Genomic DNA, 25,362 nt, shown 5'->3' on the forward strand with positions numbered 1-25,362 from the left:
CAAAAACATATAACGCAATGAATTGCTGTGTCCTGTGTGGCTAGAAGGCAGAACGACCAGCCCGCCATGTTACGTCCGCCTGCTGAATTCAAGAAACTCAACCCAAGTGTTACGCGTTACTTACGTGAGATAACGGCCAGAATGTTTTGGAAAATCGTCTTCTCTTTTTCGGCGGAATTTTTAAAGAGTAGTGGGCACAACGATGTAAGAAAGAAACAGGGCGTTTTGTGCCATATGTCTGGATGACGGACGAACGGCAGCTGAGCGGCGTCTTCTCTCTCGGCTGATGGGTGGAGGACGACTGGAGCCGAGTGGAGGAAGTAGGAAGAGTAATCAACCGCCATGGGCGGGGCCTAACAGTCCGTTCCACCAATGAGCTTTCTGCATCTTTAAGCGCATACCAAATATGTATTTCCGAATATCTTACAGGCCGCCGTAGCTCTGTGGTGTTTATTCAGGTTACATAACCATAAACTTTCCGTAGATGGCCACTCGTTTCGGTCAATCAGTCCAAGGCCCTTGCTCTGGTTTTCTTGGGACAATTCAGAGAGAGATCGAGAGAGAGAGAGAGAGAGAGAGAGAGAGAGAGAGAGAGAGAGAGAGAGAGAGAGAGAGAGAGAGAGAGAGAGAGAGAGAGAGAGAGAGAGAGAGGAGATATATTTTTACGTTTGGACCCCGGGAAGAATAGCTGAGAAGCTGCTTGTCTGGTAACAACTAATGGCATCCAAATGAACAATTAACAACAAACCACTATACATAAGTAAAAGACACAAGTTCTTCCAACACTGTATATAATATATACACAATTGTAAGATTTATCAGTGTATACAAAACATAAAACAATTATTTTGGAAAGTAATTTAAGTAGCATTTTAATGTTGGAGCTACTTTTCACTACTTTATTACATATACAGTTGGATAATGTAATATTTAGCCCTGCATCACATTTGATAAATGTATTATACGTTGTAATCAAATGTTAACACAACTTAGCCTTATTTGAAGACATTTGGGCATTCATAGATGTTGAGGGCAATTGTATTTCCTTGTTTAATCTTCTTTCCAAGTCTGTCTGAGAATGTAAAAATATGGCATTGTTTTCAGTCACATGCTGCCAATGGCGGTTTCCTCTATGATTACATGGCCCTAACCCCAGCATGATGTTAATTCTATGAGTTATGAAGTGCTTTTCATCAACATTTCAACTTTATTGAGAAAGTCAGTGTGTCAAAAGCCTTTTCCAACAATCTCAGTTAATGACATGTTTTTACGGTTTTTACAACCATGCAGAACTCAGTAATACACCTTTCTCAAGATCTGTATGGATATTTGATTGACTTAAAAAAACAATGGTGTGGCACCCACAAACTTGTACAACACAGGAAGGACAAAACATACAAAATATGCCGCTTGATATTTCATTCGTGCTCAAGGAATCTGGGGGATTATTAAGATTAAAGAGCTGACCTAATATTTAGTTGATCCGTCCTGAAGAAAAACATTGTCAACTGTGACTCAGTTTGATGGGAAGAAATTCATTTTGAGAAATGTAGCTCGTAAACCATGGTGGTCAGGAGTTCAGTATAAACAGTGAATGACTGGTAAAAGAAATCTCAGCCTGCAGCCACCTTATGACTTGTATTTTCACTGACACTGGAGCGACATGCTGCATGTCTGTAGCTGTTTGGCTGTCCTATGCTCTTATCTTCATTTTATGACAGTTACTCCGAGGGACACCGTGTTCACAAAACAATGTGACCTAGAAAACCGTGAAGTCTAAACAAGAAAGTCCTATATGAAAGCACGTTGACACCGATGTTTTAAAGTCCCTGAGCTGGCTGGCCTTTTTTACAGAGACAAAGTGACTTGACTAAATGCATGGATTCATGCAGTACAGTCATGCTCATGGCCCAGAGGTAAATATTACAGGAATAGACAATCAGGAAATTAGATTTCATGCTTCAGTTCTGCTGAGTTCAGTTAAATGCCTTGACTGTCATCAGGAAGGAAACTCAATTTGCAGCAAGAAGTACAACGTATAAATAACTGCATTACTAATCAATTCACAATACCCTCAGCAGACAATTCCAAAGTTAAAACTTTTTCCAGACTATGCATCGTTAATTGTAAGAAATGCTAGAGTAGCTGGGCAGATATATCCACCAGTATCAGCTGGTACTGGTATCTGTCTTTGTGTCATCTGATAAATAACAAGACAATATCATTAAAGAAATGGCCAAAACATTTTGTTGCCAACATAGTTTGTGACCAAGGAAGTATACTGACTATTAATAACTACACTAATAGCTATTATTTTTCCATTTAAAATATTCTGCATTGTACATATGCTGTTTACAATAGGCCTATTTTACAGCACACGTGGGAAATAACTTTAATTGTCTAATTTATCCATGTCATTTTGATATTCTTACTTTGATATATTAGTGGTATTAACCCTGATAACACGTTTAACACACTGCCAGAGGGACATATAGGATAATTAATTTAATTGCATAATAATGGATAGAGATTGTTGATTAAAAACATTTGAATCAGTTCATGATCAGCCCACTCCAATGAAACTGTTAAGAACTGTCACCTAAAGTCAGGAACTATTCAGTAATGTATTATATACATCAGACCAGAGGAGGGCGACATTGAGTGAAACTGACTGAGCTGTCAAAACAAACACTCATGCTGCCTTTAATGACTACCGACAATACTACAATTACTTTTTAACCCAAAAATGATGCAGCTAAAAAAAAAACTAAACTTATTGGATTGTGATAAGATTAACCAAAGTGGAGAGCATGTAATCAAATAACATGTGGTAATACTTATCTTCACAATATGAAGCTGACAAATTAGGTCTCAGAAAACGTGTGTTACCATCTCCATCCACTTCTGTACAAGACTAACAGGAGCATCTACTAGGCCTACTACCATTTTTTGTAGTTCTTATATCCAGTATATATACTTATATAGAAAATATGGGCTGTACTTTTCAACCATTTCTCCATCACTTATTCATTTCAACAAATTATCCCATGACGTTCCTTTTGGCTTCCTCGATGTATCAATCAAGTCACGCAGATGGGGAGTTCAGGTGTAACTGTGCAGATTTTTAAATTGATAAAAAATAATAACGAAATGACAGTTTTCATGTCTTCCATCACTTAACAAATGCTATTGCTGTTTTTATATTCAGACCTTGAATCTCACAAGCACTTGTCGGTCACGTGAAGGCAGTACAGCGCGCAGCAGCCGTTGCGCAGACTCACAACGACTGCCCTGATCAGCTGACTATGAGTGAGACGCTATGTTGATACACCTTTGAGTCGAAACGCTGTTATTATCTGCGCTATGTATGAGAAGCTGCGTCTGTCTGACTGATTTACACCGTGTGGACATCATTCTAAAGCCATAAGCAGACCGGTAAGTACGGACATATACCGGTTAATGACGTCGTGACAGCAGGAGAGACTGCGATGCAAACAAGCTCGTGTCAGCAGCGAGCAAACACTGCGTGTAAACACACAGGAACCAGGTATACTTAGGTAATTAACAGTCATTTGTAGTGAGAATGGTTAACAAATCCAACATGAAGAGCAGCAGCCCTGAGTCACGTGTTGTTTCTGGTGGTTGATTAAGAAGAGGCTCAGTATTTAGCATGTCCTCTGCAGAACACGAATTGATCATATGACAGTCAATCAGCAGACATGGAGACCAGTCTCTTTGAGTTTTACTGATGCAATCAACCAGTGAGTGTGTAGTGATCATATTACAATCATGCGATATGTGAGCAAGTTAATGAATCGGAAGCAAAATACAAACAGTGGAACAAACATCTTCTTAATATGACTCATGATGATTCATGATATTTGCTGCAAATCCGTCCTCACACGGTGGTGGAAAAGTACTCATATCCTTCATTTTAGCAAAGACAGTTATAGCTAAATATAATTCATGCGGTACCTTAAACATCTTTGTACGGTTACCAAAGTATTATCAGCAAAATAAACTTGAATATCAAAAGTGTAAGTACGTTCTCATTATGCAAAATGATAGTAACATGTATTTCATATTATTGGACAAGTGACCAAGGTATGTGGACCAAGGTATCATTTTTATATGTTGATCATGTGTTTTGTTTACAAATCTCAACATCCAAAGTTACTAACAACAAATGTCAGTTAAGTGTATTGGAGTAAAAAGTACAATATTTTCCTCTGAAATGTAGCAGAGTGGAAGTATTCAGAAGTATTCAATGGAAACACTTAAGTAGAGTACAAGTACTTGTAAAAGCCCACTGTGTAGGCCTACATATGACAGCTTTTACAACTGAAGATATGTCGCTTACATGTGTGATATGCCACATTTGGCTTTAAATCAAGTAAGCTGCAGTCTATCTCCAAATACAGAGTTGGATCTTGTTAAAATTCCCTAACCTCCAAGTTAGATTATTTTGATTCCGTAATATATGTGGAGAAACTGTAAACTGAAAGAATTACCTCACAATAATTAGTGTTTTTGGCAAATCCAGCAAATTGAATGCCTTACAAATCAAAGTACTTCATGGTTTTGATGCAAACATCATTGAAATAAGTGTTTTTAAACATTGCCCACAATGGCTTAATACACCCAAAGCTGTTTAAGAAATATCTATCATACTGTAAATGATAATAGTATTAATGTTGATGGCTGAATGATTTGTATTGTCTCATCGTAGACATCATCATCACCCATTTTCTTCTTACTTTCCCTCAGTCGGCTACAGAACAGCAGCCCCTGGAACAAATCACCGAGCTCTACTGATACTCTTTCTCCTACTTCACCCTGAGTGACTTCCTCACATCAAACCTGGACAAACCTCTTACCAACAGCCATGACAGAATTCTGGTTGATCTCTGCACCGGGGGAGAAGACGTGCCAGCAGACCTGGGACAAGCTGATGGTGGCCACCACACGCGCCAACAACCTCTCCGCTAACAACAAATTCAACATCCCTGATCTCAAGGTCACTCATGTCTATTCCCCTCCGAAGACAATCCACCTTTAAGTCGCCTAGTGGAGTTTTTTGTTCATATTTCTGTGTGTTTTATCTCTAACAGGTCGGAACACTAGATGTGTTGGTGGGTCTGTCGGATGAACTGGCTAAACTAGACACCTTTGTGGAAAGGTAAACTTCTATGTGTTAAAACTTTGCTGAAAGAGTTTGTATAATTCCCTCTAAATCTGTTAGGGAGCAGGAGACAATTGTTAGATGAACTAAATACAACATTTTAGTACAGCCTATTGTCGTCATCTGATGCTTCTCTTGTGTTTTTTCAGTGTGGTGAAGAAGGTCGCTCAGTATATGGCCGATGTCCTGGAGGACAGCCGAGACAAAGTCCAGGAGAACCTACTGGCTAATGGAGGTAACTATTGTTTACTTAATCAGACTGGTGTCCGGACGAACACTTTTCACTTGTTCACAGACATTGTAGGTTCTTGTGTGCTCAGATGTACAATCAGACACAGCCATTGGAAATGAAGGTGATTAATGCAGATGACTTTAATCTGTTTCTCAGTTGACCTGGTCACCTATATCACCAGATTTCAGTGGGACATGGCTAAGTATCCAATCAAACAGTCGCTGAAAAACATCTCTGAGATCATTGCCAAGGTAAAAATCTATCTTTGTTTGATTTTTTTTCCCATTCCTATTATCACATGAGAGTGATTATGTATTCTATGTTTGGTGCAGGAAATGATCCTCACTGAACTACTTATAGTATATTTCTATACTCATTTCAAAATATGGAAACCATCCTGTTATTCATTATATATTTATCATATTTTTACATTTTGGGAAGTATCGGTATGCTTATTCCTCCTCTTATTGTTCTCCAGCAAGCGACTCAGATAGACAATGACCTAAAGGCCAGAGCTTCTGCCTACAACAACCTGAAGGGAAACCTGCAAAACTTGGAGAGGAAGAATGCGTGAGTTAAATAAAATAAAATAATAATAACTGAATATACTGTATGTTGTCTATAATTTGATTGCAGAAGCATTGCCTAAAGCCAAATACTGTGGCACTTCTTTAGCTTAATCGCAAACTATTAGCTTGTATTTTATGTGTGGTTATTTTCCTGTACAACCGATCAATGTTAAATTAGTCCTAATGCAATATTTACCTTCATGACAGCATGTATAAATATCATCCATGTCCTCCATACAGCGGTTACAAACAGAAATCAAAGAAAATATTTTGCTATTTCTTATGTTTTCCCTTCTCCTGCCATAGCTAGGGAGTGTAAACTCACTTAACATTGTTGCCTTAACAATATATATTTTACACATCACCCTCTCTGAGCTGAAAAAATCCAAAATGTATATGTATAACATTTAGAACCAAAAGATTTGTATGGCGTTGTGAGAAAGATTTAAGTTGCCTGAGTATCTGAACTACATGTGTCGTCTTTCAGGGGAAGTTTGTTGACCAGGAGTTTGGCTGACATAGTGAAGAAAGAGGACTTTGTACTGGACTCGGAGTACCTTGTTACCGTGCTGGTGGTTGTCCCAAAGTAAGGATACGCTTACATCAGTATCTATATATTCACTATACGGTGAGGTAAGAGTTATCATGTCATTGTATCTATGGTAGATTTGATGGAGTATCTTCTCTTACAGCTGCATAAAAACAGTCAAACAAATTTTTATTTAGCAAAATTATCTATTTTGCATTTAGGTATAATGTGGGTTACAGGGCTGCAAGGTGCTGCAGTGGCCTGCACTGATCCCCGATTCTTGGCGGGCCTTCTGTATGGAGTTTGCACGTTCTCTCAGTGGTTCTCCGGCTTCTTCACACAGCCCAAAGACGTGCAGCTTAGGTTAATTGGAAACACACAAAAAAGAATTGCCCGTAGGTGTGAATGTGAGCATGAATGGTTGTCTGTTCAGGGTGAACCCTGCCTGCACCCAATGTCAGCTGGGATTGGCTCTAGCGCCCCTAAAATAGGATAAACGGTTTGGATAATGGAATGGAATGAATGTGGGTTACATGGGTAGATGAAGGTCATTTAAGAAGATACCCAGTGAAAATAATTTATCTCCAGTCCCATGATGTGGTGTCCCAGAGGCCTGACAATTAATTTTGTCCATTACATTTATTTATCTATTTTTACATTTTGTATTATCAGTATTGGTATCAGCCACTAAATAAAAATGTTCAAAGTAAAATACATTGCTGTTGTCTTTCCAACCTCACCAGGACAGGTTATGCCGACTGGCAGAAGACGTATGAGACCCTGGCAGAAATGGTCGTGCCACGCTCCACAAAGTAAGCTCGCTGGTTCAGTTCACTTACTTTGACAAATTTATGAATGATTTACCAAAAGAAGAAGACAATTGTGTTCTGTGACGTACCGGTATCTGAATTCAAAGCCACAATGAGTAGGCTTGTCGGAAAAATTTAATAAGTATAGACTACATAGGCAAAATGATTCACTTATGAGCCACTCGAGGTGTGTGGTGGTGTCTGTGTCTGTATCTGCAGAGACCCGGCCGCCTTTCTGTATTTTCTTATTTCTTCTCATTCTTTGTCTTTGGGACATTTCTGGCCATCAACCTCTATAAAAACGTAGCTACCAGGTGCCAGATCGTAAGCACTCATTCCAAAACAGGTGTGAACATGGGGTTATAGCTTTCACACTCTGGCGAGCACCTTAACCCTCGTTGATCTGAGGAAAGGGACCGACTTGAATATTGATGACCTCATTGACAGGCAGTGCACCACCCCTGTGTCTGCGACAGTTGCTTCAGCAGGTTTCATGCTCTGATTAGTTTCGGAAACATTTCATGGCTGACCCTTAAAAAGCTACAGACTGAAATAGAAAATATTATGTGGTTGACCTGCAGAAAGCAATTGACCTTTTGCCAATCGGGCCAGATGATTGGCAACGTTATATTCAGGCTTTTGGACGGACATGGCTAAGTGTAGTACAGTAACCTAGCAACCTGTATTTACAAAACATATCTGCTGATGCAACAGGAAATGGGAAACATCATGTATATCATATGCAGCTATAACAGGGGAAGTTTTGAGATTGTTTCTATCTCCACTTTGATAATACGATGTCAACACCTGACAGATCAAGTGCTTTGGTAATGCAGACTTGATCCTTAACTGCATATACTTTATATATAATATCTAGGAGTTGGGTTCCAGCACACACAGTTTGTGTTTCTTCCAATGAGGGAGAAGCCAGTGAGGGATCATGTCCTCATTGCTGCCTCAGCGACTCGTACGAAGAAGAGGTGGTGACCCAATATGTATCGAAGGAAATCAGTTCAATATAGTGAAATCTGCACAAAAAGCAGATTGGTTAGTTTGAGTTTATCTTTAATGATTATAATATTAATAATAATACATTTGATTTGTACAGTGCTTTAAAAAGGTTCTCAAAGGCATTGCACATGATAATAAAAACAGGTGCCGCAAGTGGTTGCTGATCTTTTTATTTTTTTTGTAACTTGCCGTGCATGGCACGGTGTCAAACCTTTTTAGACGTGACTGTCACAAATAGTTACCTGCTAAAAGCACTATTTACATGTTTGCAGCCTAATCAAATTGTTTACAGGGTATTCAACTTTTTTGTTTTTTCATAATGAATGTTATACTTGACTTCTTTTGTTTATGGGGCTTGTACAAAGGCACTAAAGTAGTCCATAAACATGCGTCATATCCTCTCCTGCAGGCTGATGTTTGAGGACCACGACAGCGGTCTGTTTAGTGTCACTCTCTTTACGAAGGCTATGGATGACTTCAAGCACCAGGCCAGAGAAAACAAGTAAATTCATTTTATTTTCCACTTGAGAGATCCTAGTTTCTAGTTTTTGTAATGTTTAGAAAATTAACCACAGATAAATGGCAGTAATGATATCTCATTATTGAAATAGGCTACTTATTTGTTGACACAGGAACTGGCTCGTTATGCTCTAAAAAAAGACTGCCATTCTAAAATAAACACAATTTGCCAGCACTGGAAAGTCTCTCCAGTTAGCACGGCTGAGGGATCTGTGTGTTCATGTATCATGTGTCTTGTTTGTGTGTAGCCCTTTTCCTGGTGTGCACTTGTGTGTGTGCGTGTTGTGTGTGTGTGTTCGCTGACAGCTGATTGCCAGTGCTCTGCCGTGTGTCTTGACCTAGGTTTGCAGTGCGGGATTTCCAGTATAATGAGGAGGAGATGAAGGCAGACAAGGAAGAGATGACACGTTTGTCCACTGACAAGAAGAAACAGTTTGTACGACTGCTATTTTCGGCATAAACCGTACTACTGACTAAGTAGGGAAGGAGCTTCATGGAGCTTACTTACATAGGGCTGAAAGCCTGAATGCAATTTAATATAATTCCATCAATATGCCTACTGGTAATTCATAAGGATGATTTAATTAAAAAACATCCAAAATGGGAATTTCAGCCAGTTGACAAGTATTGAAGTATTAATGCTGTTTCTATCCACCCAGGGGCCTTTGGTACGGTGGCTGAAAGTGAATTTCAGCGAAGCCTTCATCGCATGGATCCACATAAAAGCGCTTCGTGTGTTTGTTGAATCAGTTTTGAGGTAAGCAAGTGAAGACCCAGCAGTTTTCATCAGTCTGCTGCTCTTTTTGCATACCTTCACATCCATTCACTCGCCCTTTTGAATGCAATATTTGTTTATTCTAGTTTCCTGTGAAAGAGGAAAGATGGCCTGAAAGAGTTATTGTGTTTCATAGGTATGGACTGCCAGTGAACTTCCAGGCCATGCTGCTGCAGCCCAGCAAGAAGAACATGAAAAAGCTGAGAGAGGTGCTCTCTGACCTGTACAAACACCTGGACAGCAGCGCTGCTATCATTGATGTGAGTCCCCTTCACACGCTCTTTGACAGTGAAAGTCAAAGAGCCAAAGAGAGGTTGTTTGAGCTACTGACATCTGGTTGTCACTTCAGGATGGAGGGACTGGATTACCCTTCATGTCTGTTGCCTGTTACATGTCTTCATGTCTGTTTCATGTCAGAAAATACCTGTTAAACATTTTCCTAACTTTGGCTGCAAATGTATTATTTAAATTAGTTTTCAAAATAATAAAAATTACATTGGTTTTCTACAAATGCTTTTTGTAACAGACATGACTGAAATTGAAAGATGAAGTTTCCTTCAGATGCCAGAAAACATGTCTCATTCACCATGCTAGGGGATCTTTGCATTGCCTTAGGCCTGGAAACTATGAGGCTCCGGCAAGCTTCTGGATTGTTTTATTACCGTTCACTGCTGAACAAATGGGAAAGCCTTTCTGTAAATGTATTCTTTATTCGGTCGACCAAAACATCCTGTTTGGTGTGATAGATATTGCCTCTGTTGTTTCATGTAGGACCTGTTCACTCACAAGGTCTGTGGATTATCTTGAGTAACCGGGTCATGATTTCTGAATAGAGACATTGCTGTTAGTTTTTCAAAGGTTTTTCCGTTAGTGTCAGCTAGTTCCATTATATTGGCGATAAGGCAGACATCTGTACGGCCGATATCTCCAACAATCCAGATGAATATATAGCACGACAGATAGGAGGGAAATATGTATTTTATTATGTTATCATGAAACTGTAATGGGAACTTACTGTAATACAATAAAAGGTATGAAACATGGACACAAACAATAATTTTGTGTGTGTGATTATTTTGTCTAACTGTCTCTCTGTTGTGCCTGCAGGCTGCGATGGACATCCCAGGGCTGAACTTGAGCCAGCAGGAGTACTACCCCTATGTTTACTACAAGATCGACTGCAACCTGCTGGACTTCAAAGTCTAGATGAATTTCCATCATCATCTCCCTCTCTGGGCGGTATTATTCCAATGTGACATGCTCACATCCCCAAGATTTAATTTATTTCTACCCTGTTTTTTCAGTTTTCATTCCCATCCTCTTTTCCTCTCTGATGCTCCTGGTACATTCCTCGGTCCATATTGAACAAGTTGTTGAACTTCTGTTCTAATATACTTAACAGATATGTGCCATCTTCTTTGTTGTTGTTTTTTTACTTCCTCTTTGTACCATGATGTAAAAGTGAATAGCAAACATTCCCCATCAAAGGACATAACATTGCTGCATTTTTATTGTTGTTTTTCTCTTCTGTCAGCCTACTTTATTAAAAGCAACAAAAACGGTACATATGTGGCGAAAATGGGGAGAAAAATAAATGTATGTTAAATATAGTATTTATTTACAGCCTCTACAATCAGTGAATATCTTTTTGTTTTGTTCAGTTCTTGAAAGTGATGTATTCTAGCTCCATGTAAGGAATGTCTGTTTACAAGTAGATGTTGATCATTGTTCCCCCACTAAAGATGTAATCCTGTGAAACACTGAGACTGATCATTTTACAGTTTAAAGAAGCAATATGTGCTGATTCTATGCTCCTATAATTTCTGTACATTAAGCAGTTTGAAAAAAACAATGATGGGTCTATGTGCAAATACTGTCATGTCATTATAACTAAGAATGACACAACATATTTAAAATAAATGTGAAAAAATAAATGTGAAATATAATTGACACTCTCCTTTTTAACTGCAGAATAAGGTTTATAAATGTTTTCAGGCTGATATTAATCAACATCAGCATCATTATCAGTTCCAAAATAATAAAGTAAAAGAAGAAAACTTTTAAAACCGAATACCATTTAGACCTATGTTGACTTAAAATGCAAACTTGTTGGAAGCAAACGGTTTATCAGAACAGACTCAGATGTTTGCTCAAGATGTTATATTTTGCATCACGTTCGAAACTTGTTCTCTGTTCGCTACATATTTGATCAAGATAAGTAAAATATTTGAGTAACCTAATGTGTGTCCACATAAAATAAAAAGCAAGTCATTATTAAGCTTTTACTATAGGAAATTATTTCCTATTTTTTGTATAAATATATTTCTCCACTACAAGATTCCTTTCTAATAAATCTTCCTTTATAAAGGAATTATACGTTGTATCTAATGGCTGTATTATGGTTAAAGTATTTATGGATGGATACGGAATATATAAGCGTTTATGCTTCTGCCTATACCTTTTCAGTCATTTCTTTTTTTTGTATATTAGATTGTGGCTTTACTTATTGTATGTAATGATTGACAAAACACACACACACATTAGGCCATTAACCCTCCTGTTACCTTCAAATTTACGAACATCTTTTATCCTTGGGGTCATTTTGACCCCAACTATTTAAACCTCCAGAAAATGATTATAATTCAAATTGTTTCTGACGTTTAAGTGTCAGGTACTTCATGTTTGTTTTTTGAGTACCATGACAGATATGATGGCTTATTAGAAAGTAAAAATATCATGATCCTTTATTAATGGATTTTAAATAACTGTCGTATTTCCAAATAGATGAGAAATAACTTTCTAGAGGTTTTGTAACAACCTGTGAACCCCTAATGCCCTAATTACTAATGCCGTCTAACTGATCTGAAACATTAAACCAAATAGTTACACTTTTCTTACGTCTTTCTTACGTCTTTTAAAAAAAATCTGAAACAATTGCAAACATGGGCTTTCATACCTAAAATAGGTACTAATGTATTTGATAAACTATCCTCTTTTGATATTTTATTATTTAAATAAAAATGAACCATTAGAATATTCTTAAAGAATAAGAAATATTAAAAACATTGATGGTTTTGGGGATACTTCACTTTAAGCCATCTTATTTAGCGTTTCTAAGTAGATAAATGGTTTATTATATTGTTGTATAAGCTAATATAATAACTTTTTATTTACAACTATAACTATATTTATTTATAACTCATCCCGTTGGCACTCATAAGTAGATGCTGATGCATAACACAATGAATGAATGGCAATATAGTAAAACTGTTCTAAAATGAGTGTTCATAGCAGCTGTTATTGACAAATAGCTGTATAATAAACCACGTTCTTACACCTGATGAGCATACAGTAACATTATTACATATATTTTGTAATGTTTGTATAGCTATCATACATGCGAAATAGGGGTACTCAAAGTAAAGTGTGATTTTGATTGGCGCAAGCGCATATTTGCATGATGACGATGGTGACGGAGTCGATCTCCCACACAGCCAATCAGCGGGCCGACTGGGTGCAGTTGGATGACGCAGGTAGCTCCGGTGTGTGTTAATGCTGGTCAGCTGCTGTCTGTGGAGAGCATCAGCATCAGCAGCAGCTCCGACTGATGATGGAGACGGAACCATGGATTGAGCCGCAGTAGAGATCCGGGAGAGGATGCTGCGGCCGTCGTGAGACCACCCGAGCCGTGTTGAGCCCGAGTCAGCCGCACCTGCCGTGGATGATTTTCCCGATGGGTTGTGGGGGGAGTCGGGCGGACGCGATCATCGAGCCGAGGTACCATGAGAGCTGGACCAGAGAAACGGAATCGACATGGCTCACCAACACGGACGTCGAGACCTCTCTGCCAGTAGCAAACAGTAAGAGCCTACGTGCTGTTTTCACTGCATCGTCTCTCTTTGCATGTGGCTGCACGCCACACATCACAGTTAAGATGAGAAAATAATACACCTATAGGGATCACAAGAAAGCTAAATAAACCCATCTAAACTGCCAGCTGTCAACTAGCAGTTTTGCATCTCTACTATTGTGCTATTGAAAGAAGCCAGGACTAGAATCTAGCGGTTTCACATGATAATCTCAGCCCTTACTGTTGTCCAAAGGTAAAGCTCTGGAGGCCAGTCTGAGGGAGAAGAGGATGGTGAACACAGGCACCCAGTGTGGGAAGCAGGCCCTCACGTCCACTAGCTCCAACCACCAGAGGAGACCCAGGCGCTCCTTGAGTGATGTAGGTGTCACTGGTAGCAGGTATTGGCACGTCTGGCAGCTAAACATCAACACCAAGAGCCTCTGTCTCTGCACATGTTGACGTTACAGGCCGTGAGACCCAACAGCATGACATACTGCACCTGTCCTCTGACATTACATGTGCATATGCAGTGTTTGAAAGTCCTTCTGACAGGTTGCTCTGCAGAATCAAAATCAACTTTATGAGGAATCAGAATCAGTAGTTTTTAGTTTCTTCATGCCAAGTTTGGAAATTGACAACAGTATTGGACATCACATTTCTTAATTTAACTTCTGAGAACATGAACGCTTTAGGGAAGGAATGAGGGCAGATATATGTCTTGTGATCTGAGATAATGTTATGAAATAAGTTTGCAGAGATATGATTTTAAGGTCACTCAGAATGGCTTTATACTATTTACAGGCAAAATCTTGAGGAAGAAGCAAATATAGACACACACGACAACAATAACAATACGCAATACGAGGACCTGCTGCTTTTCTTTGTCTATAATGATACTGAATAGTCCATCAAAAGAAGCCACTCACAGATGTCCCTCTGGGTCTTTCTAAAATAAACAGTATTGATCTTTACTGAAACAAGTTATTAGTTGCAGCCCTTTTCTAAAGGGGTGTTTGGGCTGTCTCTTCTTATTCGACTAGTAAACTAAAGAGAAAGTGTTTGTGTTTTGGGCTGATAAAACAAAGGATTAGAAGATGGGTATTTTTCACTATTGTCGCACATTTTTATTGATACAATTAATCAAATGTTGAAATTTGACGTAGTTCCAGACCTACGAATGTTTTTTTCCGCATTTATTTACACTGTATTTTCCTGAATATCAATGTTTGAGTGTCCTCTGGCTGTACAGCTGTGAGTGCAAATTAATATTGATAATATTAATATTGAGAAGGATATATTGTGTAAACATTATCTTCATTTGCGTATGCCCAATACCATACCATTTATTTCATTCTTTCTCTGTTTTCCTCATATTTTATTGTTTGAGATACTGCACTAAAGGAACTGTGTGCAGATGCTATTATCTGTTCTAAATGCAAATGTGTGGGCTTTTAGTACTCATTGAAAGCAGATAAATGGAGCCAGACATGAATGTATTTCTTGAATTTAAAAATGATTAGAAAATCAATTCCATTACCTAAAAAAAATTACATTTCCAGCAACACAGAAACATACATTGTTGTGTTTTATTTGTTTAACCTTTCACTTATGGGCACAGCTTCAGTGACTCAGGTCTCAGTTGGCCATTGTTGCCCACTCGCTCTCCGTCCAGTGTGGTGACATTAACATGATGTGGCATTCAGAACTCTCACATCTTTTCACAGCAAACCAGTCGTGAGTCCAAAAGGAGGGCGTCAAAAGAGGCCAGTGCGTTGTCTAAGGATGGGCAGCCCGTCAATATCAACAGCAGTGGAGACGCTGAACCTGGGAACGTGTGTGATGAAAGATGAAGAAAAGCCAAGACTCTGTGAAGAGGAAGATGGCAGCTCGAGCTGTGAAAAGTTCACCAGACGATGGGACGGGGATTTACAGACTTCTGTGGATGATGTTTGCTCGTGACTTTGCAAGACCTTAGCTGTCGATCTCAGTGACTTATAACAAAAGCACCTGCATAATGTCTCCATCCAAAGATCTCGGGATGATGCATCCTTGTTGTGCCATTGTTGCAAATGCATGTGTGAAGTGAAGCAGAGAGTGCATCACAGTAAGTGTGTGCGCTCTCCACCATGCTCTTCTCCCATGCTTATGGTGCCGGTCAGGGAATGAGTCACTGTGTTAAGCCAATTTTAAAGAAAACAAGAACAGACCGCCCCGTATGCACATGATAATCACAGTCTGCACATCAAATGTTTTCTGTGTGGGGCCTTCCTTAAGAATTTGCTTCAGTTCTTTGTGCAAGTATATTCCTTTTGTTGTGAATGAAAAACAATGATGATGCTGTTTAACCTCAGTCGATGCTGTAAATTATTTTCATTTCAAAGACCCTGAAGTGCTGTTTAGAAACTGAGATTTGGGGGTTTAATACCTGAAGGCTGAAGACTGTCTTTTCCAGCCTTTGCAAGATAAAGAAACAAACACACCCGCATGTGCCTACATCTTAATCTGAATTGCTCCTGTTTTCACTTTGAGAGTTTGTTTTGTTCAGTATTATGTGTTTTCGTACATCTTCTTTTCTGTTATACTATGTTACACTTTCCCATTTACCCTTATTATGTATTGTACTGATGAGTCATCCATGTGGCTTACACTGATCTGCATGTTTAAATCAATCTTAAATTGTTTCAGCATTGGTAGAAAATGTTTCTGCCCAAACATGATCAGAAGCAAGCTGTCTGAAATAAAACTTTTTGCTCATTTGGTACATGTAGAACATTTAAAAACTGCACACAGAAATACATAAAGAAGGGTAATTCAGAATGGGTCATCGGGAGAGTGAGTTATGGCCAGCAGATGGCGCTGTTTACCAGTCTGACCTAACATGTTCTGCTTGTGATAGCTGTTGCTTGTCAAGAGTTTTCAAGAGTGATTCACTGAGATGATAACGTTTGAATGTGTACAGGCAAACTTTTGTGACGCAAAACCACATTTAAACACTTGATCTACCACAGTTTTCTTTTTTAAATTAAAATTGCTGTCAGTTTCTTAAGTTGTGAAACTCAGAAAGTTGTGAGAAGTGCAGTAATTTATCCTTACAGGCAAAGTTGAGCATAATTTATTACCCTACATCAATAGACCAATAACTTGCTTTATGTTATTTTCTATTAATTAATTGATGTGTTTAATATCCTTACGGATCTCATTTGTTTTCTACTTTTTTTTGTATGAATATAATAATCATCCAATAGCAAGAAAACAAAAGCAGTTGAGTTTATATTTATTTATTCATTTATTTATTGTATGTTTGTCCCAGAGTCCCATAAGAAAATAAGCAGGCATAAAATGGCCCTAAAAAAATATTTTTATTCACTGAAATAAAACATATCGCCTAACATCATTGTCTGTAGGTTCTCACTGTAGTGTAACATGATACTATACATAGTTAATGGCAACAATGTTCAGTAAAAATCTATAATAAACACATGTGAGCTACGTCTCATTCAGCAGGAGATATAACTCTGCAGAAAGTGTGTCTAGCTAGAAGTAAAGTGTGCCCACAAGAAATAAGCACAACTTGATTTGGATGACTTGCAACAGTGAATAATTAAATATGGCTATATTGCTGTAAAACGGTATAATTCTCAAGTAAAAGTCCTGCATTTAAAACTTTACGGAAGTCAAAGTATATTTTGAGTATTAACGGTTAAAGTTAAACGCTTCAAGTTTCAAACATGAAATTAGGCTCAGTGTTGTTTAGAGTTATATCATTTAATACATGCTATTATAGTAATTGATACTTGTATTGATACATTAACATGTAAGCAGCATTTTAATGTTAATATAATTGTTTAAAAGTAGCCAATTTAATTTTAATAGGCTATATTGTTTTGGGTAGAAACCTGCAAAATTGAGTAAAACAAAGATGAGATTAGATTATCTGCAGGAGGAAAATCACAGCAGCACAAGACACAGGCCAAAAGGTAGAAAAAGCATTCTGATTTATTTGAATGTAAATAAATTAATGTAATCAAAGAGATGGCATTTCAAACTTAATCACTCAAAATGTAGGGTTCCTTTGCGAAAATAGATTTGTATTTATTCTCTAAATCTTTTTTTGCACTCCAGGAAGTATCAATCAAACTAGTGTTTTGATAATGCCATCTCAAAATTGTGTAATTTTCATAAATCATGTTTTTATTGTTCACTTAAGTATGGTGTTTATCTTATTTTGCAAATAAACGTAATGTCCGTAGTTACTTCCCACCCATCTAAACCCATTATATGTCACAATTATAGTGTGCCCATCAACCTTTAACCTGTAATCTAACTGAATTTGGCCTACACACCTGGTGGCGGAAGTTAAGTGGCCTACAAAATGACGAGTTCCGCTTTCAGTTTAAAATGATGGACAAGCGAGTCATGCGCAGTACAAACACAGCGGGCACTGAGACCACGCGGAACGTGCTGTCAGCTAGCTGTCGCTCACCGTGAACCGTTGACGCTCCTCGTTCACACAGCTGAGAGCTTCACGTCTGTGTTCCGACAGACGCCGGGATATTAATCAATAACTCGCTTTCGTTTCCCCCCCCTCTCTCTTTAAGTTATGTGGTTATGATGAATTGAAGCATGGCCAAGCGACCGGGGACTGACGACGGGATGTTGACTTCGCCGACCATTCTCCGGGGCTTCGCGTCCGATTCGAGCCCCGGGGACGTGGACATGGACTGCGGCGACGGAGCCGCGGAGGTCTCCTTGGAAGACATCCTGAAACTGTACAGCCAGCCGATAAACGAGGAGCAGGCCTGGGCTGTGTGCTACCAGTGCTGTCGGACTTTAGCGCAGAAACGTCGGAGGAAAAGCTCCAAGTCCGCCGCTGGTTTGGCCGTCGACTACCCGAAGAGGATTGAGGGACCCGGGGATGTGCGGATCGGGAGGGACGGGACCGTGAAACTGCTCTTTGAAGACGGCACAGGTAAACGAACCGAGACCGGGCCAAGGTGTCGGGGTTGCAATCCTAGTCCGGTTTGATTAACTGCGCAGCTAAACCGACAAAGACCGCTATCTCTACAGACCATGAAACCTTTCCCTTCACATCACTCACAGGCCAAACGAGCCGAGCATCTTTACTAAGAGGCCATATTGTTGTGGCTGTCTGCTTCCAGCCATGTGGTGAATGTGTTTACAGACGCCCGATTTGGTCATTAGAAATACATCACGGATGCCCGCATAGCTGCAGGGAATGGAGGCGACAAGGAAAGCTGTGTATCAATAATTAACTGACAGGGTCTGTTCTCGCAACATGATCTAATATTGACATTATAAACATGGTTCATATTGTTGCTTCATTCAAAAGGGTGTGTTAACAGGGTTCGTCTAGGTTTATTTTTTCGTTTAAATTACGCTCCTTCAGCGGTCGGTTATCTACAGTAAACAATGACCCATGTGTTACATTCAAACTGCAGAGCACCCTTGGGCCCAGTCCAGAGCGAAGCCATATAGCGAGCATCAAGGCCATGGTTACATTCTGGCAAAAAGCCAGACTCTGATGACTCATTTTGCTGCTAACAGGCACATTATTTGTGTTGTGACATTGAGGTAGAGCAGGTGCTGGGTGTGGGCTGCATGCACCTGAGGGAGATTTCACACTCGATGGAAACAACACGTTTTAATATAGTTTGGTAAACATAGTAAGGTGGAAGCTTGCAGGCAGATGGGTTGCATTTAGTAGATCCACTGAATTGTGGTTGTGGACATCCACTTTCCTGCTGGTGTGTTCCATGAGATGAAACTACTATTGGATGAGTTGATCAGTCAATTGACAGATAATTATTTTTTTGCTAAATATCCTCAAACCAAAAACTTAATAATTTCACACATGCAGCTTCTCAAATGCACACATTTGCTATTTTTTCGTGACAGTAAGTTACATTTTGAACAGTTGTCGGTTGAACAAAACAAGCAACATGAAGACCTTTTAGAGACAAAACTATCGTTGATGAACTAAATCAGTCCTAATGTATCTGACGGCTACCAGGCGGCCCTCATGAACAAAAACAGAGAGATTATATCAAATCATTCTAGACTGAATGACTTGAACCCTGGCGTCTTTTAATATAGTCAAGCATAGATTTACACTTGAGGATTTAAGGTGAGTGCAGTCAACTACTAGAGCTACTTTGGGCTCGGAGACCAGCTGAAAACTAATGTAAAGGTGCTTCCTGCCAGGCCTCTTCCAGTACACCAGTTCTGGTGTGTAGAGAGATGTACAGAGTTCCTCAAATACCTTTTAACTGCATTCCATTACTATGTGAAAGATGACGTTGGGTGTGCGTGGAGGAGATGTGTCCATCAGCTCAGCATAGCCTTAGGCACTGACCACTGAGGTTATATCCTGTCTCTCCTGGGAATTTATTGGCCACCGTTTCTTCTTATTTTCCCCTCCACGCAATCTCACTCGCTAACCCTTCAGTCCAGCTCTCCCTTATCTCGGCATATTAAACCAACCGGAGATTTTTTCTGTGTAAATTACACTCTTAGAAGAAACTCATTCAGCAAGTGCTTCTAAAAGTCTTGACACTGCTAAAATAGAATAAATGTGATGATGACTTTGGAGATTAGATTATGAGGGAGAGTCCTTTGCTGCTCCTCTGGCTAGTGGCTGAGGTATTTTGGGACAGCTTGGCCCTGTCCTGATTCTTATTAGGCCTGGTGATGAGAGAGACGTGAGATCTATTAAGCTTTCAGTAGCTCTGTGTCCCGTTTCAGAGGTTGCAACCCCAGCAATTAGTTTTTCCTTATGTAACATACATATGGCCTACATGAGTCAGTGAAAAGGTGTCATTATTTGGCCAACACCCAGACCACCAACACTGAGGCTTAACGTCCCTCTTCCTATCTTAATACTTGTATCAAGACGTCGGCTACACACGGCAGGAAGTGTGTGTCTTAGTGATGCATAGCAAACAGAATTAGACTAATAAGCAGCAACACAGAGTCTCAGTCAAGTGCTTATTTTAGACTCGATTGATGCGAGATATACGCTGCTCCTGCTGCAGTTGGATCAATTCACATGAAGCACGAGGAAGAATATATTCACTGCCCTCCACGTTGCCAAGAGAAGCGCCTGAATGAGAGAGACGCTTGTTTAGCCCCTAAGAGTTCCGAGGATTTATTTTTGGGTTGATTTGTTGCATGCAGTATTTTAACTAAAATGTAATTCAATACAGTTGATGTGGTTAATTATCACTGAAGGGGTTTATATATATTTTTAACATCTTGTCTGTATATATTTATTTAAAGCTGATAGAAGTCTTTCATCTACCCATCTTTCTGTGAAGCCCCTTTTTCAGCAGCGCAGAGGTTGATATTTCACTGAATAGGATAGTCTGGGTGACACCGCACACTGCTCCAAATATGCCTAAGTGACTTAATCGCTCTCGGAGAGACGAGGGCCTTGGCCAAGCCATCTCTCCTTGACTGGGACAAACAGAGGACCCAGTGTTTCTCAAATGAGCGTTGGTGGATGACTGTTTATTTATGTTTTTCCTCCCGTCTGTTGGCTGTAATTCATGTTAAAACATGTATTTTTCGTGAACGTCTCCTTCATAATATGCAGTCCTAATTTCAATAACTCAATCACTGCCTCAATTTAAACTTGCTTGGCACTTACATTAGCATTCAGAGGGATGACACATCTGGCCAAAGTGTCTCATTTATATGCAATGACCTAATTTTACGGTCTGGACTGGTGACAAAGTCTACACATCTATCTCCCTATTTGTACTTTCACCCCAGACGTTACTCTTATCGGCAGTTACCCTGTGTTCCAATCACTATTGTCCAGTGACTAGCTGTCAAACGTTAAAGTGTATGTAACTATTCAGTATGGGAAAGAGACGTACTGTGTGTGTGCTCTTGAGATCTATCGAGCGGTACAGGTGTGTTGGAAAAGCCAGTTACGGAACAAGAGATACGATTGCCAAAGCTTTTGTTGTCTCTTTTGTTCAATAAAGGAAAGAGAAACTTCAGGTTTTTCTCGTCTATTTAGGGTCCTGTGATTTGTTGCATTGTTTGGAAAAGGCTTATAGTGTACGTGAAAGGTCAAGGTTAAGATTATTTATTTTGACAGTCCATGTTGAGAGAGGTTTTCATGGAAATGAAGAGAGGGTAGTGTCTTCATCCAGAGTATGAGGGAACAGTCGTATCACTATATAACCAGCCCCCAATGGCAGGTTTTGACACCTCAGTTTGCCCCAGGCAGTGTACAGTGACTGCAGAGGAAACAATCATTTATTCACTTAGTAGTTTTACAGTCCAGCAATTGCGCGTTACAGCTCCATGACATTTAGTCTCCGCGCCGATCTCAAGTTGAATATTTTATGCCCTGTAACACTGAGGTGTGTTTTCTCTCTTTTTAGACGTCAAACATAATTATACAGAACGCGTACACAAATACTTCAGAGGGTGTGTTTGCACTAATAAGTACTTAACTTGTTTATGAGTGTAATAACTCTATTGTTCTGTCATTACAGAAAAATACCAACCGACTGCAACGTCATTGGAGGTGAGTGTCCCATCAGTCTCCTTAATCCCTCCAAATTCAGTTCCAGAGACTTGGTCTTCCTTTTCATGTGCTGGTAAAGCAGTTAGTTGATATGTATTACTCTCAAGATAAAATCAATTTTAATTCAGTATCAGATTTATTTTCACTCCACAACTGTCATGTGCCATTTTGTTATGACAACTTAAACTATTTTTCACCACTGAATCTACTAGTGAGCACTTGCACCATAAGTGATGCTGGTGTGGCCACTGTGTTGCAAAATTGTTGACAGTGGCCTTGAGAAAAACATCTCTGTGGCGCCAATGCAAAAAGACACATGAATGAACATTAACTTATTATCAATGCTGGTAAAGAGTGGTGGTATTTTCTCCCGAGTATGATATTTCTTCTTAAGGAAATGGTAGACATTGTTGTGTCAGTCAAAACGTAGTTAGACACTGCTCAGCAGCAACATGAAGATTAATTGTTGCCTGTCCAAATGTACCAACATGCAAGCATTACACACTTTCATGCACTAAACAATAGAGTGGGATTGAGTTTTGTGCAACTAGTCCGCTCTACTTTGTCCAGTACTTTTTGTGTTTGCTGCACTCTGATGCAGACGAGCACCTAAAAGAAGAGCACGACTTCTTCTCTTTTTGTTCATTGGATGCGTTACTTTCTGTACTATCATACAATCATCGGCAAAACCACGTAAAGACTTCAGGTGTCCAGTGTCTGTTTGGCCAAGCAAGGTGCACTGTATAATCCCTCTCAAATCTTCATTATGTGTACAACGACTAAGTGCACAGAGAATTCTGTCAAGTCTGAGCAGTCTGATCATCTTTTGTTTGCCTTGCAGTTCATGTGATCACAGGCATGCACAGTATGTTTGTTTTTGCATGGCTGAGTTTGAAGTAGAATTCCTCTACCTCAGCTGACAGTCCCTGCCCTCTCCTCCTCTTCTTTTGCCAGTTGATACAGAGTTCCTCCATTATCTTTGCTTATGTTATTAAGAATTAACAGGGTGTGTCTGCCTTGTTGGAAATTGGTAACATCTTGCACAATGGCTATTTGTGAATCAGCATTACTATCCCACTGTATCGACCACATGGCCAACTTTGAGGATGCACCTTTTTTGTGGGTTGTTGTCATGGATTGATAACTGAAGCAAAGAGATAATCACATGTCTTGTGAGCTCTCATTTAGACTCGGTGGCTTGTTTTTCCCAATTAATTTTCATTCACACATGCTGTAAACACATTTGGAACAACTAACTTAATCACACACTTATTATATTGTTACTTGTTAGTCCTTCATAGTCTTAATAGTTCCTAATTTATGTTGTGTATATCTATCTATCTATCTATCTATCTATCTATCTATCTATCTATCTATCTATCTATATCAGTTTTTTGCACTTTATTATTATTATTACTATTGCACAATTCACTATATGTTGGACAGAAGAGAAACATACTTTCGATCTTCTGCATGATTGCACAAAATTGATATTAAAACTGACTTTGACTTTGAATTAAGAGTTTAAATCTGTTAGGACGGATGCGAGTTGGTCTGAAGCTCACCTGTCAAATATAGTTCTTAGACAGAAAATCAAAGTCAACAAAAATAGGAATCGGCAGATCAGACTTCTGATCTGAATTGGCTAAGAAAATTGCAATCAGTGCGTCCCTAATGGTGAACATGGCATACTTTATCGTTGCTAAACATGTGAGCATCATTATTATGAACGTGTTACCATTAATGTCATTTAATATACTGAGCATTAACTGGAATTATAAATTCACTTTGGTGCTTTGCCTTGACCTAATTATATTCTGATAATTCTGGAAAATGAATTTAGTGAACACAGAGACTCTCACAAACAGTGTTACCCTCTTTGTTGTTGATACACAGCAACGCTCTCATACTTTGGCCAAAGCATGTCTCGGGGTTGTGTGTTTTTTGTTTGGCTGACTCACTTCCACAAGGGACTGAGACAATCAGTCTGTCAATCTCTCATACCCTTCTCTGCTTCTGGACACTTGGAGCTAATCATCAATAATGTCAAACAAGTTACCTATTGGTCACTTGAGTTAAAACTGGTATTTCTCTTGTGGTGCTCTGTTGTCATCTTCATGGCTAGTAGTACACATTTCTTAAAAGAAAAATAATTTGTGTGAGACTTGCACCTTAAGTTGTCGCCTTCAGGACAAGCTCAACCCAGTTTGTCCTCTGTTGAAGATAAAGGTGAGATTAGTTGTAGTATCCTGTTCTCCAGTCATTCAATTTTTGGCAAAGATAATTGGTTTGCCAGCTTCATGCACAAAGTAAAGCCTTGGATTTTTTTAAATGGATCCCAGTAGTTTCAGTCTTCAGAGATGTTGTCAGCAAGTGGCATTTAATGAGTAGTCTAAAAATGTATTTATTCATTCTCCAAATAATATGGACCCAGCATACCCCAAGTTTGTACCGTTTTTCACTCGTAGATGTAAAATTCCATATTAAAACTGCGTTGTCAGTCTTATTCATCCTCTTTCCACCTGGGTGGAGGCTAGCTGTATTTGCCTGTTTGGCTCATATTCTGCAGAGCAGTGCATATTTTTGCATGTAAACAGTCCTGGCATCCATGCTGCAGCTGATTGTACAGGAAGTGCAAGTGTCTGCATGTGAAGCTTCTGTATTTAGTGTGTATCTCCCGCCCTCTTTATATCAGTCCTGTAGGCAATGAGCTCTGGCTAGATAAAAACTGTTTCTTACTCTTGTCAAATACTGCACATTTAAATAGAAACAGACTTTCTTTCATCATTTTGAATGATGGTTTTAGTGAATATTCTTCAGACAGTTTGTGTAAATGTGTATATAAAAAAAGCAAAGGTCTTTGTATTATTATTCTTGGGTTGGTTGTTTGTGACTTGAGTGCAGACATAGTCCCCTGGAGTGACTGGCACCCAGTTTGATCCCTGGATGCCTGACTTTTACCAATGACCTAGTTGTTATATATCTTGCTTTTATCCAAATCAATCAATTTATTTTTGTGACATGGATGGTTTTATTTAAAAGCACCCATGCAGCTCACATTGCAGCTCCCTAGGGTTACAGTTCTGCCTATATAGAGATATTCACAGCAAGCAAACTACAGGAATGACATTTATTGAGTAGTCTGAGATTTGAGTCAAGGTATTCTATTCATATCACACAGAAGAAAACTATATACTTTTCTTCTAGTCCAATCAGCCCTGAGAGATGACTTTAATTTCCACTTCAGCCGGTCAAGTTTATAAAGTTATCAGAGCTTTTGTCACAGATATTTTACAGTAGTCGCAAGAAGGTCCTGTGTGGTTTTT

General features: G+C 39.2%; 3 protein-coding genes across 3 annotated transcripts in view; all 3 read left to right on the forward strand.

Annotated features, from left to right (window-relative positions):
• The first annotated feature begins 3,336 nt into the window (after positions 1 to 3,336).
• On the forward strand, positions 3,337 to 11,554 carry atp6v1c1b (ATPase H+ transporting V1 subunit C1b). The gene is made up of 13 exons (XM_079232274.1): positions 3,337 to 3,435; positions 4,768 to 5,017; positions 5,112 to 5,179; positions 5,332 to 5,417; positions 5,571 to 5,665; positions 5,893 to 5,984; positions 6,471 to 6,569; positions 7,256 to 7,324; positions 8,742 to 8,834; positions 9,194 to 9,287; positions 9,511 to 9,608; positions 9,763 to 9,886; positions 10,734 to 11,554. Exons 2-13 carry the CDS (start codon positions 4,886 to 4,888, stop codon positions 10,830 to 10,832), a joined length of 1,149 nt encoding a protein of 382 aa, XP_079088400.1. The 5' UTR covers positions 3,337 to 3,435; positions 4,768 to 4,885; the 3' UTR covers positions 10,833 to 11,554.
• Positions 11,555 to 13,347: 1,793 nt separating this feature from the next.
• Positions 13,348 to 15,334, forward strand: LOC306748761 (uncharacterized protein; the record flags this gene model as incomplete). Its single annotated transcript, XM_079231971.1, has 3 exons — positions 13,348 to 13,486; positions 13,730 to 13,854; positions 15,201 to 15,334. The coding sequence occupies 3 exons, from the start codon at positions 13,348 to 13,350 to the stop codon at positions 15,324 to 15,326; spliced, it is 390 nt and encodes a 129-aa protein (XP_079088097.1). The 3' UTR covers positions 15,327 to 15,334.
• A 2,765-nt stretch (positions 15,335 to 18,099) lies between these two features.
• spire1a (spire-type actin nucleation factor 1a) overlaps positions 18,100 to 25,362 on the forward strand; it is a gene marked incomplete at its 5' end in the record, with an annotated part of 28,265 nt that continues 21,002 nt past the window's right edge. The window contains 2 exons of the mRNA XM_079231499.1: positions 18,100 to 18,445; positions 22,005 to 22,036. Of these exons, the coding sequence (XP_079087625.1) occupies positions 18,100 to 18,445; positions 22,005 to 22,036 (378 nt within the window). The remainder of the gene's footprint in view (positions 18,446 to 22,004; positions 22,037 to 25,362) is intronic.

The sequence above is a fragment of the Taurulus bubalis genome (genome assembly GCF_910589615.1).
Source record: "Taurulus bubalis genome assembly, chromosome: 16".
In the NCBI taxonomy this organism is placed as follows: domain Eukaryota; kingdom Metazoa; phylum Chordata; class Actinopteri; order Perciformes; family Cottidae; genus Taurulus; species Taurulus bubalis.